Source organism: Leptonotus elevatus, chromosome 2, assembly GCF_054856555.1.
Source record: "Leptonotus elevatus isolate MCC_2025b chromosome 2, RoL_Lele_1.0, whole genome shotgun sequence".
NCBI classification, from domain to species: domain Eukaryota; kingdom Metazoa; phylum Chordata; class Actinopteri; order Syngnathiformes; family Syngnathidae; genus Leptonotus; species Leptonotus elevatus.
In genome coordinates, this window is record NC_141240.1 from 3,211,904 (window position 1) to 3,227,847 (window position 15,944).

Below are 15,944 nucleotides of genomic sequence, written 5' to 3' on the forward strand. Positions count from 1 at the left end.
CATTTCTTCCCACACCTCTCAAAAGGAGCCAAATTCCAGATGGAATAGCATCCATAACCGTAGCGAACTTCTTGGGAGTAACAGGAAAGCTAAATTTGTTCTGAAATTCTGATTAGCTTAAATGTGAGCCTTCATTAAGTAATTGGCTAACCAAAATGATGTTATTATTAAACCAATTTGGACAGAATAAAGATATATTCTTATACAAGATCTGGCGGCTATTCCAAATAAAGCATTTATGGGGGTGGGGGGTTGTGCTTGTAAATCAAAGACCAAGCCAACAGCATTTGTTTGTGGAAGTTGGATAAAGACACGGGAATTTTTTCAATCTTGTGTTGTCCCGAAAAGTCCGACTTCCCACTTTTCCTTGAACGCAGCATGAAGTCCGTCACTTCCGGCTGACACAGAACAAAACATCCTCCACCCAAAACTAGAGCCGGGTCAAGTCTTAGTTTTTGTTGTTTTGACGATGGGGGAGGCCGACGTGACACAGAGACAGGCCGACGAGAAGCCCCCGGACGCGGCTTTGGTACCTGGCGACGAGTCGGTGGTGTGGAGCCACGAGGTGGAGGTCTGCCTCTTCCATGCCATGATCGGACACAAGCCTGTCGGTGAGGCTAAATTCTAGTAGAATAGTGTTGTTATCTTAGCTCCTCTGTCTGTTGACTGCCGTTTCTCAAATTGAATTAATCGTTAACCACGTTATTCTTCATTATTCAGAATAACTATATACGTTTGTAAGTGCAGATTTTTAGAATGTTTTTGATTATGAGTAAATATAAAAGTCAATTAGCTAAAACCTTTCGATTTCTGCTCATTTGTTGTTGCCCGTATTGTCAGTATTATAGTTATTTTTTTACAGTACCTAATACGTTCTCTATTGGGCCTCATTTGTTGTTACGTTATATTCCCTTGTTTCAATTAAATAACAAATAAATAAATTAACGAGAAAATAAACTAATGCTGCTTAGCTACTTGTTTTGTACTCGCGCTATCGCCATCTAATGTCCAACATAAGAACGACAGTTAAGTGATCACGGCTCCTCAGTAATTCAATCTGGGGTTTATGATGATTTTGTGTTTTAGGAATACATACGCATACAGTGCTCAGCATAATACACACCATCAGGGTTGTAAGAACACCTTTAGTTCCCTTTCAGAATCAAGATTTTCTATGGAATATTATACAACGAAATAGTCCCGTGTGGGCCATTGACTGCAAGCAAGATTTGTTAATTAGTACACACAAAAAAGTAAGTTTTCTAACAAATTGATTAAATAATATTTTGCACAAATAAGACCCCCGAGAAGACATGTTGCTATCCATAAAAGTCATGGAAGTAATTGGAAATATTAGATTTAATCGTTTTTGTTGTGGGATGCATACATTTTTCACATAAATTAAGTTTGATTAAACTAAGGATTTTGTAATCTATGCATTCTATTATCAACCCAGTGTTTTCTCAAAAAAAAAAATCAGCAGCGGGGGCATACCACCTTTGGGTTGTGAAAAAGTGGTAAGATTTTTTTTTTAAGTCGTTCCCGGAGTGACGGGGCCCGACAGAAATTAATTTCTCAAGCAGGGGGGTCGGCGGTGTCTGCAGGGCTCTAAAAAAATTTTTTACACTAATTTTTTCAGTTGGTCGCACCATTTTTGGGGGAAGTGCAGCATGGCCATATTTGCAGATGTACAGTCATCTCAATTTGCATACCGTAGGTTCATATGATGTCATATAAACCTATGAATCATATGTCATATGATTGACAGTGACTCAAGATATATTTGCACGATATTTTAATTTTACTTTAACAAGAACTGTCTGCAACAAGCAGCGGCTAGCAAAACAAGTCATATAACTTTATAAGAAAACATTGAGGGGAAAAAAAATGTTTTTCTTTTATGTGAACATTATTTTGTCCAGCTGGACCCTTTTTGGGGACAGACACGTTTTGCGGATATCCGGTATTGTTTGGCGGGTCATTATAGACGCCAGTAAAAACTTGGTTAGATCTTTGCAAGTAATCAATTTAATGTTTTGTAAGTGGCTCCCCGTTGACTTAATGGGGTAATTTATCGTCTGTGTGTTTATCGCCTGTGGCCACTGAATCAGATGAATTACACACTCCCGGTGAAATAGGTGTCGCTGATGTAGTGTCTTATTAGTCCAATAGAGGGCCTCATTGTTACACTTGCTGAACATATATCTGTTTAGTCTGTCATTTGATTTTGATTTGATTTGTCTCAAACTAGCACAGCAATAAAAACCTAACAAAGGAAAGAGAAAAAGCACAATATAATAAGATGCAAGTTTGAGAAGGGGCAGAAAGAAGCACAATTAAAATCAGAATCCATAAAGACATACACAAGTATTTCACTACGTTTTAGAAGATTAAAATAAGTTTAAAGGTCTCATATTAATAAACTTTTCAACATGCTAAAATAGTACTCAAATGTGTAAAAGACATGTTTGTGACATGCATTCGTCAAAATTGACTTTGGATCTAATATTTTTGCTGTCTCCTAAATCAGCCAAAAAAAACACTCTTTTCAAAACAGCCTGTTTTAGGGGTGTGTCACTTTTATGCAAATAGCTGCACTAGGCCACGCTTAGGCCATACCCTTCTCTCTTGAAAGGGCAGGGATTTCGGTCATGGTAGCCATGTGCTAATGTTGTTAATGGAAACGAGTGGCCAAGGGAGCAGAAGAAAAGGAAAATACAGACATGTCTTTTACACATTTGAGAACTATTTTAATATGTGGAAAAATGGCATACCGTTTTACCATAACAAAAAGTAGCATAACGTTACTACAGAGACTATGTTGTAGGGTTAGTTTGTGATTGTTTAGGCAATGGTGATTTTGCCGTAACCGGCAAATCTCCTGCGAACGTTATTTTGCTGTGAATGTCTCTTAATTGCCGTGAATGCTTTTAGACGTTTACAAGCGGTTATGTGCACATTTAGGTCACTGTGCAGTCGCACTGTGCAGTCGCAATGTGCAAGCCGTCTTAGCGGCCGGTTAGCATCACAAAGTCATGTCAACTAGGTGGCGAGTTGCTAGTCACGGCAAATTAACCACCGCGGATTGTATCTTGACAAAACAATACGCAACTGCTTCATATTATCCAACCACCGTCTGCTTTATCATATCTGACCTCTTGTAACCAAACAACCTCCACACGACAAATGTAGCTCCCACTTTAGGCACTAAAAATACACCAGTAATTTGGTTGAAGGTTCACATCTCTTATTAAAAAGGATAGGAAAGAAGGCTAAATCAAAAATGTTAAACTTACACTAACAAAACAGTTCTTTGAGAAATTATGTCGGTACACGTCCTTCACAAGGGAGAAAAAGAAAGGAGCAGCCAGCTTCTCGAATTTCAGTGGGCGTGACAAACCTTTACTAGAGGTGGTGCCAGAACCCGAGGGGGCTCGGTCGAGTGCACTTCCGTGTCTTTTTGACGTCACTAAGTCACAGAAGTTTAATCTGCCCGTTTGAAGCACACATTTTAGAAAGGAGGAGAAAGCTAAAGAAGTTGCGGACGAACTTTTTTCATACCTGGTTGGATTGTAGACAGGCTGGGGATGCATATTATTGATAGAAAACCCCATAAAGTGCATTTTCATACTATGGGACCTTTAACTCTTTGACTGCCAGACGTTTTCAGAAAAGGGATGCCGCCAGTGCCAGCCGATTTAAGCATTTTGACTGATTTTCAAGGTCCACAGAAAATGTTCTGTTTGGACTATGGAAACACACGTACTACCAAATGAAAGATTGGACTTTCATCTTTCATCAGAAAAAAAGAGTTTGTTTCTACCTTATTCCGTTCTTTAGTAATCAACAATAGAAAATGGTTAGTTTCATCCGATTTCGCTTGTTTTGAACTCAAATACGGAGAAATCAAGCTTTTAGTGAAACGATATTATTTCATGCATTCTAGTGAATTTGACACTTCTTTTTGTCCATGAATGATGCCACAAACACCTAAATAGTGCTTTACTTCTATAAAACACTACCACCAAGAATGAAAAAGTGTTTTTTGATAGCAAAATACGTTTATTTACATTCAACAGTGTAACAATTTGACAACAATTTGGCAAACTATTTACAAATGTGTGCAACTGTGGTGCTATTTATAAATATGTGGATGTTTCAACGACAGTTTTTCTTTGTGTAACACTCTCCTGCGTGCAAGAAGACGCAACAGCATTTGCTTGATCCATTTTATCCACTCCATTCATGGTGGCATCGTAGTCCAGAAACAGTGTCTTCTCCGTGATCAGACTGTACCCGCTCCTCCGATGAATATGCATTGGACTCGGGGTACTCTTCATTGTCCGATCGAATGTCCGCTTGTGCAGCTCCGCGTTTTCCGGCCTTAGCAGCGCTAGCCGCGCTAGCCGCGCTTTGCCGATGAGGCTTACTACTTGTTCATAACAGTCACGCCAAAGCTTCCAACTTTGGCGTAGAGCTCGTTGTCATCTTCATCATCATTATCAATCTGCATTGGTCGATGCCAACTCTCCATCGCCCGATCGAATGTCCGATTGTGTAGAAGTACCCGGCCGGCTATTGTGCGCGTTTTCCGGCCTTAGCAGCGCTAGCCGCGCTAGCCGCGCTTTGCCGATGAGGCTTACTACTTGTTCATAACAGTCACGCCAAAGCTTCCAACTTTGGCGTAGAGCTCGTTGTCATCTTCATCATCATTATCAATCTGCATTGGTCGATGCCAACTCTCCATCGCCCGATCGAATGTCCGATTGTGTAGAAGTACCCGGCCGGCTATTGTGCGCGTTTTCCGGCCTTAGCAGCGCTAGCCGCGCTAGCCGCGCTTAGCCGTGAGGCTTACTACGTGTTCATAACGCCAAAGCTTCCAACTTTGGCGTAGAGCTCGTTGTCATCATCATCGTTGACATCAATGCGCTTTTTAGTATTGATTGATGCTTTCCGTCTTTGAAAAAAATGCTCAAGCTGAGCTGCTTGTAACCGGTTGCTTGGTCAAGCCATTGTGGCTTGGATCAGCCATTGTCTCCTCAACACTCTAGCTCCGCCTCACGTCTTCTACTGACGCCCACGGTGGGCGGCCCATCCAACCTTGTGCAAAGAGAGTCATCGCTGCCCTCTAGGGGCCAAAACGAGTCTTTGACTAATCAGATCAGCCTGATTCTTTCAGCACAGCTGCCCAAGGCTTTCCTGCACCCGTTTTTGAAAAAAAAAAAAAAAAACATAGGGGACGTCTTTTAACGTCCTCGGCGCCCTTCCCTAGGTTTATGCTAAACGTTTTATAACGTTTATGGCAGTCAAAGAGTTAAGGACAAACCTCCTTGTGAAGGAAAATGGTAAAAGAATCAACACGAATCCTCAATAAAGCTTCTGGAGCTTCATTCTTCTTACTATCTGTCTCACTGCACAAAAGCTGAGAACGTGTTGCGATGGCAGAATATTAACCGTAACCACAAAGCACTGTTAACAAGATAAAAATGTAGTTAAACAGTCAAAGTTATCAAATGAGTCACTTTATAACAAAAAAAAGGGATAACAAATCGAGAACTGAAAATCGAATCGAATCGGGCTTGAGTGAATCATTTACATCCCTACCACCCAAAGTTAAAAGTAACAAGTACAATGCAGGCACAAATAGAAAGATGTTTGCAAAGCATCATGGGACATGTTGTTCCAGTGACACCATTGCATTTTTCAGGCATCGTTCATCGTTGTTGACTTTCATCCTCAACAGTAGGGAAAAAGCATCTAATCCATTCAGTTGATTAGCTGTAAGTAATTGTGTGTGTGCGTGCATGTGCGTTTGTGTGCATGTGCAGGAGTGAACCGTCACTTCCACATGATCTGCATCCGAGACAAGTTTAGTCAGAACATCGGCCGACAGATCTCCTCTTCGGTCATCTGGGATCATCTGGGAGACATGTATGACATGCAGGCACTGGTGAGGATGCACACACAAACTTGTTTTGTAAAGTAACACGCTACTGAGAATTCATTGTCCTTAGGCAGTGTGTCTATAAACATTAACTCTTTGACTGCCAGACGTTTTCAGAAAAGGGATGCCGTCAGTGCCAGCCGATTTAAGCATTTTGACTGATCTTTCAAGGTCCACAGAAAATATTCTGTTTGGACTATGGAAACACACATACTACCAAATGAAAGATTGAACTTTCATCTTTCATCAGAAAAAAAGTTTGTTTCTACCTTATTCCGTTCTTTAGTAATCAACAATAGAAAATGGTTAGTTTGACCCAAATTCGCTTGTTTTGGACCAAAATACGGAGAAATCAAGCTTTTAGTGAAACGATATTATTTCATGCACTCTAGTGAATTTTACACTTCTTTTTGTCCATGAATGATGCCACAAACACCTAAATAGTGCTTTACTTCTATAAAACACTACCACCAAGAATGAAAAAGTGTTTTTTGATAGCAAAATACGTTTATTTACATTCAACAGTGTAACAATTTGACAACAATTTGGCAAACTATTTACAAATGTGTGCAACTGTGGTGCTATTTACAATTATGTGGATGTTTCAACAACAGTTTTTCTTTTTGTGAAACACTCCCCTGCGTGCAAGGAGACGCAACATGATTTGCACAACAGATTAGTTTTACTGCGATTGCCTCTTCGCGTGCAGAAGCTATACTTTCTTGCCGGCCGTTTTTTCCGGGGAATAGCAAGTATATACTGCAGTGTGTGTTGCCATAAAGTCTAATATCAGGATATTTGTTACGGTTACATTACGGTGGTGTTACGTCTGGCTTCCTCATGTCCTTCAGTTGCTATACCGGGTGGTAAGAGATGTTCTGATCCATCTTATCCACTCCATTCATGGTGGCATCGTAGTCCAGAACCAGTGTCTTCTCCGTGATCAGACTGTACCCGCTCCTCCGATGAATATGCATTGGACTCGGGGTACTCTTCATTGTCTGACGGAATGTCGAATGTCCGCATGTGCAGCTCCGGCGTTAGCAGCGCTAGCCGGTGAGGCTTTATGACGTGAGAATAAAGGCCGCGTCCAACTGTGGCGTCAACCTCGGGATTCACCATCATCATCATCATCAATGTGCATTGGTCGATGCTTTTCGACAACTCTCCTTCGCCCGAACCAATCTCCGCTTGTGCCCGGTCGATTGTGCTGCGCGTTTTCCGGCGTTAGCAGCGCTAGCCGCGCTAGCCGGTGAGGCTTACTACGTGATCATAACGGTCGCGTCAAGGCTTCCAACTTTGGCGTCAAGCTCGGAGTCATCATCATCGTCGACATCAATGCGCTTTTTAGTATTGATCGATGCTTTCCGTCTTTGAAAAAAATGCTCAAGCGTGAGCTGCTTGCAACCGGTTGCTGCATCAGCCATTGTTGCATGATCAGCCATCGTCTCCTCAACACTCTAGCTCCGCCTCACGTCTTCTACTGACGCCCACGGTGGGCGGCCCACTCAACCTTGTGCAAAGAGAGTCATCGCTGCCATCTAGGGGCCAAAACGAGTCATTTTACTAACTAGATCTGCTTGATACTTTCAGCACAGCTGCCCAAGGCTTTTCTCCACCCGTTTCCCCCCCAAAAAAACAAAAAAACATAGTGAACGTCTTTTAACCGTCCTCGGCGCCCTTTCGTAGGTTTTTACTAAACGTTTTATAACGTTTATGGCGGTCAAAGAGTTAATAGTGCAAATATCAGTGGCATCTGATTGCCTGAAAAATATAGAAATAATGACATACCTGGTAAAAACTGATGGACGTAACCCGTGCTTTAACATGGGACTGTTCATTTTTTACTTGTTTCCAGGTTTATTTTGCTATGAAAATGCCATATGTCTTAATGGCATAATTTAGATAGCACCCCTAAACATCTCAGGTTTCATATTCTTCCTTCGAGAAAGACTTAGTAACATAGTGACTAATTTATTTGTGTTCATGAAATAAAAGAAAAATGAGTGCTTAAAAAAACAATAACGAACTGAAACTGCGTTTTACGTTTACAAAACTATAGAAAAGTAACTACTGTATTTTCACGACCATAAGGTGCACCGTATTAAAAGGCACAGTCTCAGTTACGGGTGCTATTTCTGTATCTAACAGACATAAGGTGCACCGTATTATTGGGTGCAGGCATGTTAAAACATACCCTAGCTTAAAACATGCGGTAGCATGCTAATACATGCATGCATGCTAGCGTATGTTTTTAAAAAGGCAGCGGAGCAAAACTCTGTTGTACTCTTTTGACGTATTTAACAATGTAAACATTGAGTTCGATTGTACTTGAAACAATTAATAATGTACTCTCATTACTTTTGATCACTCATCATCCACAAATCCCTCAAAGTCCTCATCTTTTGTATCTGAAACAAACAGCTGGGCTAGTTCTCCATCAAACACGCCAGGTTCCCTCTCATCATTGTAGTATTGTCAGAGTCCTCGAAAAAGACGCAAAAGCTCGAACATTAGTGCAGCAGACACGTTATTTTGATTGCGATTGAAATCACGATGAATACAATGATTATTAATTGATTTTAAAACTAAATGTTTTTTAACCACTAAAACTCATCTACTCAAAACTATGATCATAGCCTCGCCCATTCATCCCTTGACGTTGAACACTTCATTCTTGAACACTATACTTTTTGTCAAGTATAACCTAGTGCTGGGCGATATGTCCAAAAAATTCAATCTCAATATTTTTTTTCCCTGTCATTCTGGACGATTACGATTTTAATCAAAAGTTAAAAAACAAAGACAAAAAAACATTTAAACAAGGTTTGATTTATTTAAAAAAAAAACTTGTGCAAAATGTTCAGACATTAACGTACGCTGATTTTGAATCAGTTTTAACGTGAATTTAAATGGCTTGTGCAAAAAAGCTACTCATAGCTTTTGCACAACTTAAATGCCACAATTAATTAGTTCGTAACTATTGTAAACAGGTATTGTAAACCACACATCCAGTATTCTACCACCTGTGCAAAAATACAACTCACAATAACATCTGTATATAACAAAACATCAAGAGCAACAGCTTATAATAATCAGCACCATCTTTGATTGATTGGAATTAAACTCTTAAATTCCTTGCAACAAAAACTAGCCTGTCTTGTCGTGTCTTGGTAGTGCAACCTCCGCAAAATATTTAGGGCTCGGCGGCTGGTATTTCGGATCCCAGAGTTTTAGCATGTGGAGAAAGCCAGGCTTCTCTACTGTGTAAATAGGTACCATATCCATCCCATGCATGAGTCATCTGCTTCCATCGCGTTCCACTTCTCTCGTAAGGCACCACACTAGAAAAAGGCGGTTAAAGTTTGTTGTTTCACGGTGTACTTGCACTTATCCTTACTAGCGCTAGCCACGGCGCACTCCCGAAGATGCGAGCATTCCTCCCATTCTTTCGGATGCCTTTGGCGCAAGTGCTGGAAGAGTTTAGTTGTGCTGCTACTCTTCGTTTTTACAGCTGTTCGGCAAACATTGCACAGGCTTGTAGTTTGCTCTACGTCGCTCTTGTAAAAGCCGAACCACTTCCATAAAATAGACGGAACATGAGTCCCCTTTCTTGGTATCAAGTCTTCGTCTTCAGCAGCAGACATAATGTGCGCGATTAGGCAGTGTAGCCTTTAGCTGAAGTAGCAAACAGGCGGTGAATGTGTGAACTGCCTGCAAGACTGTTTCGGGGTCCTGTGCACCTTCCGATGACGTCAAATACCGCAGCTTTCATATAGTAGCGTGGCGTCATCAGCAAGCGCGCCAGCCAACGAAGGACCCCAAAACAACGAGCAAAAGCGGACACGAGCTGCTAAAGCAAGATGGTGTGTATTTATTCATATGCACCTCGATTTCACGATTTAGCAAATTTTCACATTGTGGTATTTTAAATGGACGAAATAATCGAATTAATTATATTTATCGCCCAGCCCTAGTATAACCTGAAAATATTATGTGAAATTTAAGCATCTTGTATTTTCATTCTTCATTTTCAAACTAAAGCATTATCATATTTATTTGATTTTATGTGTTTTTCACAAGTCTGGGGTCTTGTGGGCTAACCTGGGACATCAGGGATTGTATTTTGTGCTATGCTATATCATGTTTGGGAAATGTGTGTTGGTATGACAAAAAAAAAAACAACCTTGGATATTTTTATCCTTGAATTTTGAGGAAAGAAAAATTCCTTGATTACTTGAAACCTTTAAATATGGCTTAAAAGGACAGTGAGAAATTAAATTAGCCAGCCGGGCTCCTAACATTGGAAATTGAGGTATCCCGAAAATGTTCCAGGTAGCCCGACCCTTTGATAAGAAATATGGTAATTTCTTCAAGTCGTATCGTCCCAAAACTAAAAATAATGCAGGGTTCTACGTTAAGCCTTTTCGGGTGGTGGCCCTGCCAGAATCAGCACTGTCCCTGTATATCGCTGGCTTATATCAGATTTCATTATTTGGTCCATTTAATACACCAATAAGATAACTATAATAAATAATCAATGAAATTAATAATAATATTTATTAATGAAATAAGTAAGGCCATTTTTTAAACTCTGTGTCCAGATTATATGGACAGCCTGTAGAATACACAATTAAATTAATTTTAAAAACTAAATACATTAATAAATTGAAAGAAAAATATCTAGTGCCCATAAAAAGTCTCATTCTTACTATGTGGTTGTATAAGCTTTTTCAAGGCAAGTGCAAGGAATTAAATTACATTCGATACAACAGTGAGTGCTTAAAGTATGTATCTGGGGTTCAACATGTGGTGAATACCGGGTGCCGCACTGGGTGCCACCCACGGAATGACATACTCCTAAGTCACGGATGATGAATGGATTTTAGCATTGTGTACTGACTGATTAGATATAAATAGGAGACTGATTTATTGCACAGGTAATCAAACCCAATGACAGTGACCACCTCCCAGTTTAAGACTATTTGCGGCGATCGAAGGCTTTTATCTGCTGTGATTGGGCAACTCCGTTACATGCTATGCTAACGGCCACAGTGAACGCAAGCTAATAGCACACTCGAACGGGAAAAGCAAACGTATGGAAGAGATACTCGTCGCGAAATCATGATGTTTGAGCAGTGCGTGCTAACGGTGCCATCTTCTTTCGATTCGGTCACCAAATGAATGTGGTTTTATATCACGTGCTGTCACAAGTCTGTATGCACTCTTCCAATCGCAATCATTTTTATGTCGCCATCCGGGCGAATGGTACCGTAAATTGAGTTTGCCCAAAGCGGTTTTTAGGCGACATTGGCGAGCTGGCGAACGCTAAAGCTCAGCCTTGCAAGATGATGATAATTTCCTGTTAGCATATGAATGGGATCCTTCCATCCAGTCGCTTTGGCACTAGCGCTAGGCTATCAGTGTTTTAATAACAAAGCATGTTTTGTATTTAAATATACAGTGTGGATGTAATTCTTCTTTTCGTGCTTAGTTGAACAGTGAACTCCAACTGGGGTGTCATTAAACAGCTTGAAGTACGCATAGGGATTGGCAGAATCCCATTGATTTTTTCCGTGCTTGCTCCAATCAACATGGTGCATTCAGGGTACTTTTAAACCCACCGCGCCATTCTGCACATTAATTGATTTTCTTTGATTGTTACATTTTACAGATCGAGAGAAGCCAAAATCGAAATCACAATAAATATTCGATTAATCGTCCAGCACTACAACAAAGTATAACACTGCTTAGCGGTGTGCAAAGTTCACTCGATGTCTGGGGTGAACAGCTGTTTTCGATGCCCTTGAAAATGATTTTGTCGACGTGGAGGTGGGCTTGCGGACAGAGATTTTTCAAAGTTGAGGCCTTTTCTATACGCATGTTCATCCACTATCACGTCATGGCATATGTCGTCACTCAGTAAGTGTGAGAGGCTAATGCTAAGCAAAGTCATGCGTGCTGCCATAATGTTTGTTCACGTTATACAACGCTTCACGATGACAACTTCAAAATAAAAGCCTTACAAGTAATACTGTACATACTAGTTGAAATTTGAAGTCCATTTATTTTAATAATTTGTTTCAAAAAGTGGTTATGGCAGAAAGACGCACAAAAAAAATCCACTTTCACAAAATTTAAATATCGTCATAAAGCTCAACATTGTAGGCTCCCTGTGTCCCAGTCTGTGAGCTAGATAATGCAAAACAACTACAAAGGTTTCCCACAGTCTTTTAATGGTTTCATTCTGGTTTAGTAAGCTTCAGAATCATGGGGAAGACTTCTAACTTGACAGTTGTGCAGAAAGCCATCATTAATTTGTCACCCTCAATAAGAAGAAAAGAAGAAATTGCAAAAGAAGCTGGATGCTCACAGTTTCAAAGTACAGGAACAGAGAGGAAGGGCTTGAGGATTGAATGAAAACAATGCCATAAAAGGGGCACAAGTGACGGGGATAGAAAGGATGTCAAGCAACAATGATTCCGAAATCTGGGGGAGCTCTGAAAGGAGTGGACTAGACTGAGGGAGAACATCGAGAACCACCACATACAGATGTCGCCATGACTCAAGCCAACCCTCAACCAAAATTTAAAATGTTATTTTCCAGCAGGATTTGGCACCTGCCAACAGGCAAAACTGCCAATACCTGCTTATAGCCATGTAATAACAGCATGTGATTGGCCAGTAAATTCACCTGACTTGAACCCCATATCAAATTTATGTTGTATCGTCAAGAGGAAGACAAGGGAACAGAAACCCTGAAATGCAGACAATCAAAAAAGCATCTTGGGCTACAATAACACCTGAACTGCGCCACTGCCTGATGCCGTCATTAATGTAAGGCGGCCCAACAAAGTACTGAGGGCATACGACTTGAATAAACTTTTCAGAAGGCCAACATTTCTGTTTGAGATAATTTTTTGTTGGCCACATGAAATATAATAGTTTTAATTTTTTGTTTCTTTCTGCAATAATCATCAAGACAAACAAACAAATACAAGCTTGAAATATTTTCCTTTGCGTGTAGTGAACTTATCATGTATCATTGAAGTTTAAATTTTTGAAACAAATTATTGAAATAAATTGACTTTCCTCGATATTCTAATTATATGCTCAGCACTAGTAGACATCGATTTCTTAATAGTATCTTATTCTGAAGTTAGCCCTAGGAAGCTGTAGAACTGGGCGATATGGACCCCCCCCCCCCAAAAAAAAAATAATTCTTCCTTCCAGTCGTTCAAGATGACTGTGATTTTAATCGATTTTAATTTAATAAACCCAACAAACATTTATTTAAAGGTTTCATTTATTCAAAAAATTATTCCTGTGCAAAATGTTCAGTCAACAATAATGTATACTGATTCTAAATCAGTTTTAACATCAACATTCAAAGTTATGCCACAATGAAGTAGTTGTTAGCTATTGTAAACATGTCTTGTAAAGCACCCATCCAGCATTCTGACATTTGTATACAATTACAACTCACAAAAACTGTCACGTTTTGGTTTTGTAGGTGTTTGGGTTTTGTTTTATTTTGGTGGGTTTGTTGTGTTTGTGTACGTTTCCCCTGTCTCGTTATGTCTGATTACGTCCACCTGTGTGTCTTTCCCCTTCCCAGTGTGTTTGACCAATCAGTGCCCTCACCCAATTGTGTTTCCCAGGTGTTTCTCATTAGTGTTGGTGTATTTAGTCTGTTGTCTTTGTCCAGTCGGTGTGGGATCATTGTCTACGTCAGGTGTCGAAGTCATGTGTTGTTGCCGTTGTGTGGGAGTCTGTGTTTTTCTCGTCGCGTCAAGCTAAGCCTCGTCACTGTTAAGTCATCTTTGTTTCAGTCTAGTTGTCTACATCTTAGTTTAGTTGTCTACGTCTCAGTCTAGTCGTCCTCGTCTTCTGCTAAGTTCTCCACGTTCCTGCTAAGTTCTCCACGTCCAGCCAAGCTTCCCAAGTTCTGCCAAGTCAGTCCCGTCATGGCTACCAGTCTCCTCTCGCTCAGTCCCGTCATGGCTACTCGTCTCCTCTCGCTCAGTCCCGTCATGGCTACTCGTCTCCTCTCTGTTTCTACTGTCTGCGTACTGAAAAAAGTCCACACGCCAAAAGCGAAAGGGGGCATTTGAGAGGGTGTGTTTGTATTATACTCAGTGTAGTTCGGGCAGGTGGGTAGTTTGTAGCGGTTAGCATAGCATCTAGGTTGTTGCGTTCGGATCACGGCAGATGAAAGTCTTCGATCACCGCAAATTGTTTTAAATTGGGTGGGGGTCGCTGTCTGTGCCTGTAGCAGACATTTACAGTTTGATTATATGTGCAGGATTGTCCGCAATTAGTCTTGTATTGGTCTTGATTCATTTTATTAACTACAACTACAAGTACTACTAATACTACTACTACTTAATACTACTACTACTACTACAAGTACTTGCTACTACTACAAGTACTTGCTACTACTATACTACTACTACTACTATTGCTACAAGTATTGCGTCTTTCCACCTTGCAAGAGTCAGCAGGCCCATTCAAAATTTCCGCGGAAATTTTTCTAGTTCTCTTATTTTTTCTCTTATAATTACAGCAATTTTTTTAATTTTATTTTTGGCAAGTGGTGTCGTGCTTGCGGTGATGAAGTGACGAGTTCTGGTGATGTAATGTGATGCTGTGTTGTCGTCATCCTCAAAAACTGAATGTTTGTTCAATCATTGACATTGCATCATCAAAGAAAGCTGCGATTTTCCACACTTAAGATTGGTGAATCATTTGTAAAATAAAAAATAGTATTGTATTGGTAAGTTAAAGAACAATACTTCTCTGGCCGTTGATGGTTACTCGGGAGAGTACTATAAAGTTTTTGTGAAGGAGCTGGCCCCCAATTTATGCCGGGTATATAATTATGCACTTGATGTTGGAGATCCCCCTAAAACCTGGTCTGAGGCAATTGTTACGGTTATACATAAAGATGGAAAGGATCCCGGCCGATAAGTTTGATCTGCCAGGACTTAAAAATTCTGACTTCTATCTTGGCGGATAGAATACAAAGACACACTCATAAATTAATGAATTCTGACCAAACGGGTTTCATCGCTGGCCGACATGGAACCAACAATCTTAGACGTGCACTGAATCTATTGACTCTGGCCACGACCAGAAGGACGTCAGCAATGTTTCTCAGCCTTGACGCTGAAAAAGCGTTTGATAGACTAGACTGGGTAATTTTACAACAAACATTGGCTCATATGGGCTTTAATAATATTTTTTTAAAGTTGGATTAAAGTGTTTTATACAAACCCACGGTCGAGAGTTAGGGTTAATGGGCACTGTTCCGATTTATTTGATGTGGGTCAAGGGACAAGGCAGGGGGATGCACTTTCACCAGTTTTGTTCGCGCTTTGCATTGAGCCTCTCGCGCAAATGATTAGAAGCAACCCCCTTATACAAGGAGTACGTGATGAGGGTAGTCACCAACAAAATATCCCTGTATGCGGACAAGTTCTGCAGGTTTTGCATGTTGCCCTTCTCCAAAACAGCTGCTATATGATCAGCTCATTAGCAAGCTCTGCATAAGCCTGATTACGATCGTGTTGATTGGAATGAGCTTGTGTTGGAAGTGAGAAACCTCCAAAACCTGCAGAACTCCGGCCCTCGAGGACCAAGATTGCCCACCTCTGCAGTAGACAATATGCTCCATATTAAAAATATATGGGAACTTGAACTGAACATTGTTATTGAGGATGGAAAATGGGAAAAAATATGCTTGGGCTCACATAAGGGTATTAATAGTAACTCATGAAAGGAGTTTGACTGGGAGATGAAGACAAAGTTCTTTAGGACCATCTTAGTGGTCTCCAAGTTTGTAGATGGCTCAAATATAATATACTGCTGGAGAGAGTGTGGAATGATTGGTGATCATTCACACATTTTCTGTGACTGCCCAAAACTACTCTCTTATTGGAAAGTGGTTAAGAGCGAGATAGATAGTGTTATGGGATTAGATTTGTTATTTATGCCTCAA

General features: G+C 40.4%; 1 protein-coding gene across 1 annotated transcript in view; it reads left to right on the forward strand.

Moving 5' to 3' along the window:
* The first annotated feature begins 408 nt into the window (after positions 1-408).
* The window catches only part of mrgbp (MRG/MORF4L binding protein), a 16,792-nt gene continuing 1,256 nt past the window's right edge, over positions 409-15,944 (forward strand). The window contains exons 1-2 of the mRNA XM_086070136.1: positions 409-611; positions 5,829-5,950. Coding sequence (XP_085926262.1) covers positions 470-611; positions 5,829-5,950 — 264 coding nt within the window. The 5' untranslated portion in view covers positions 409-469. The remainder of the gene's footprint in view (positions 612-5,828; positions 5,951-15,944) is intronic.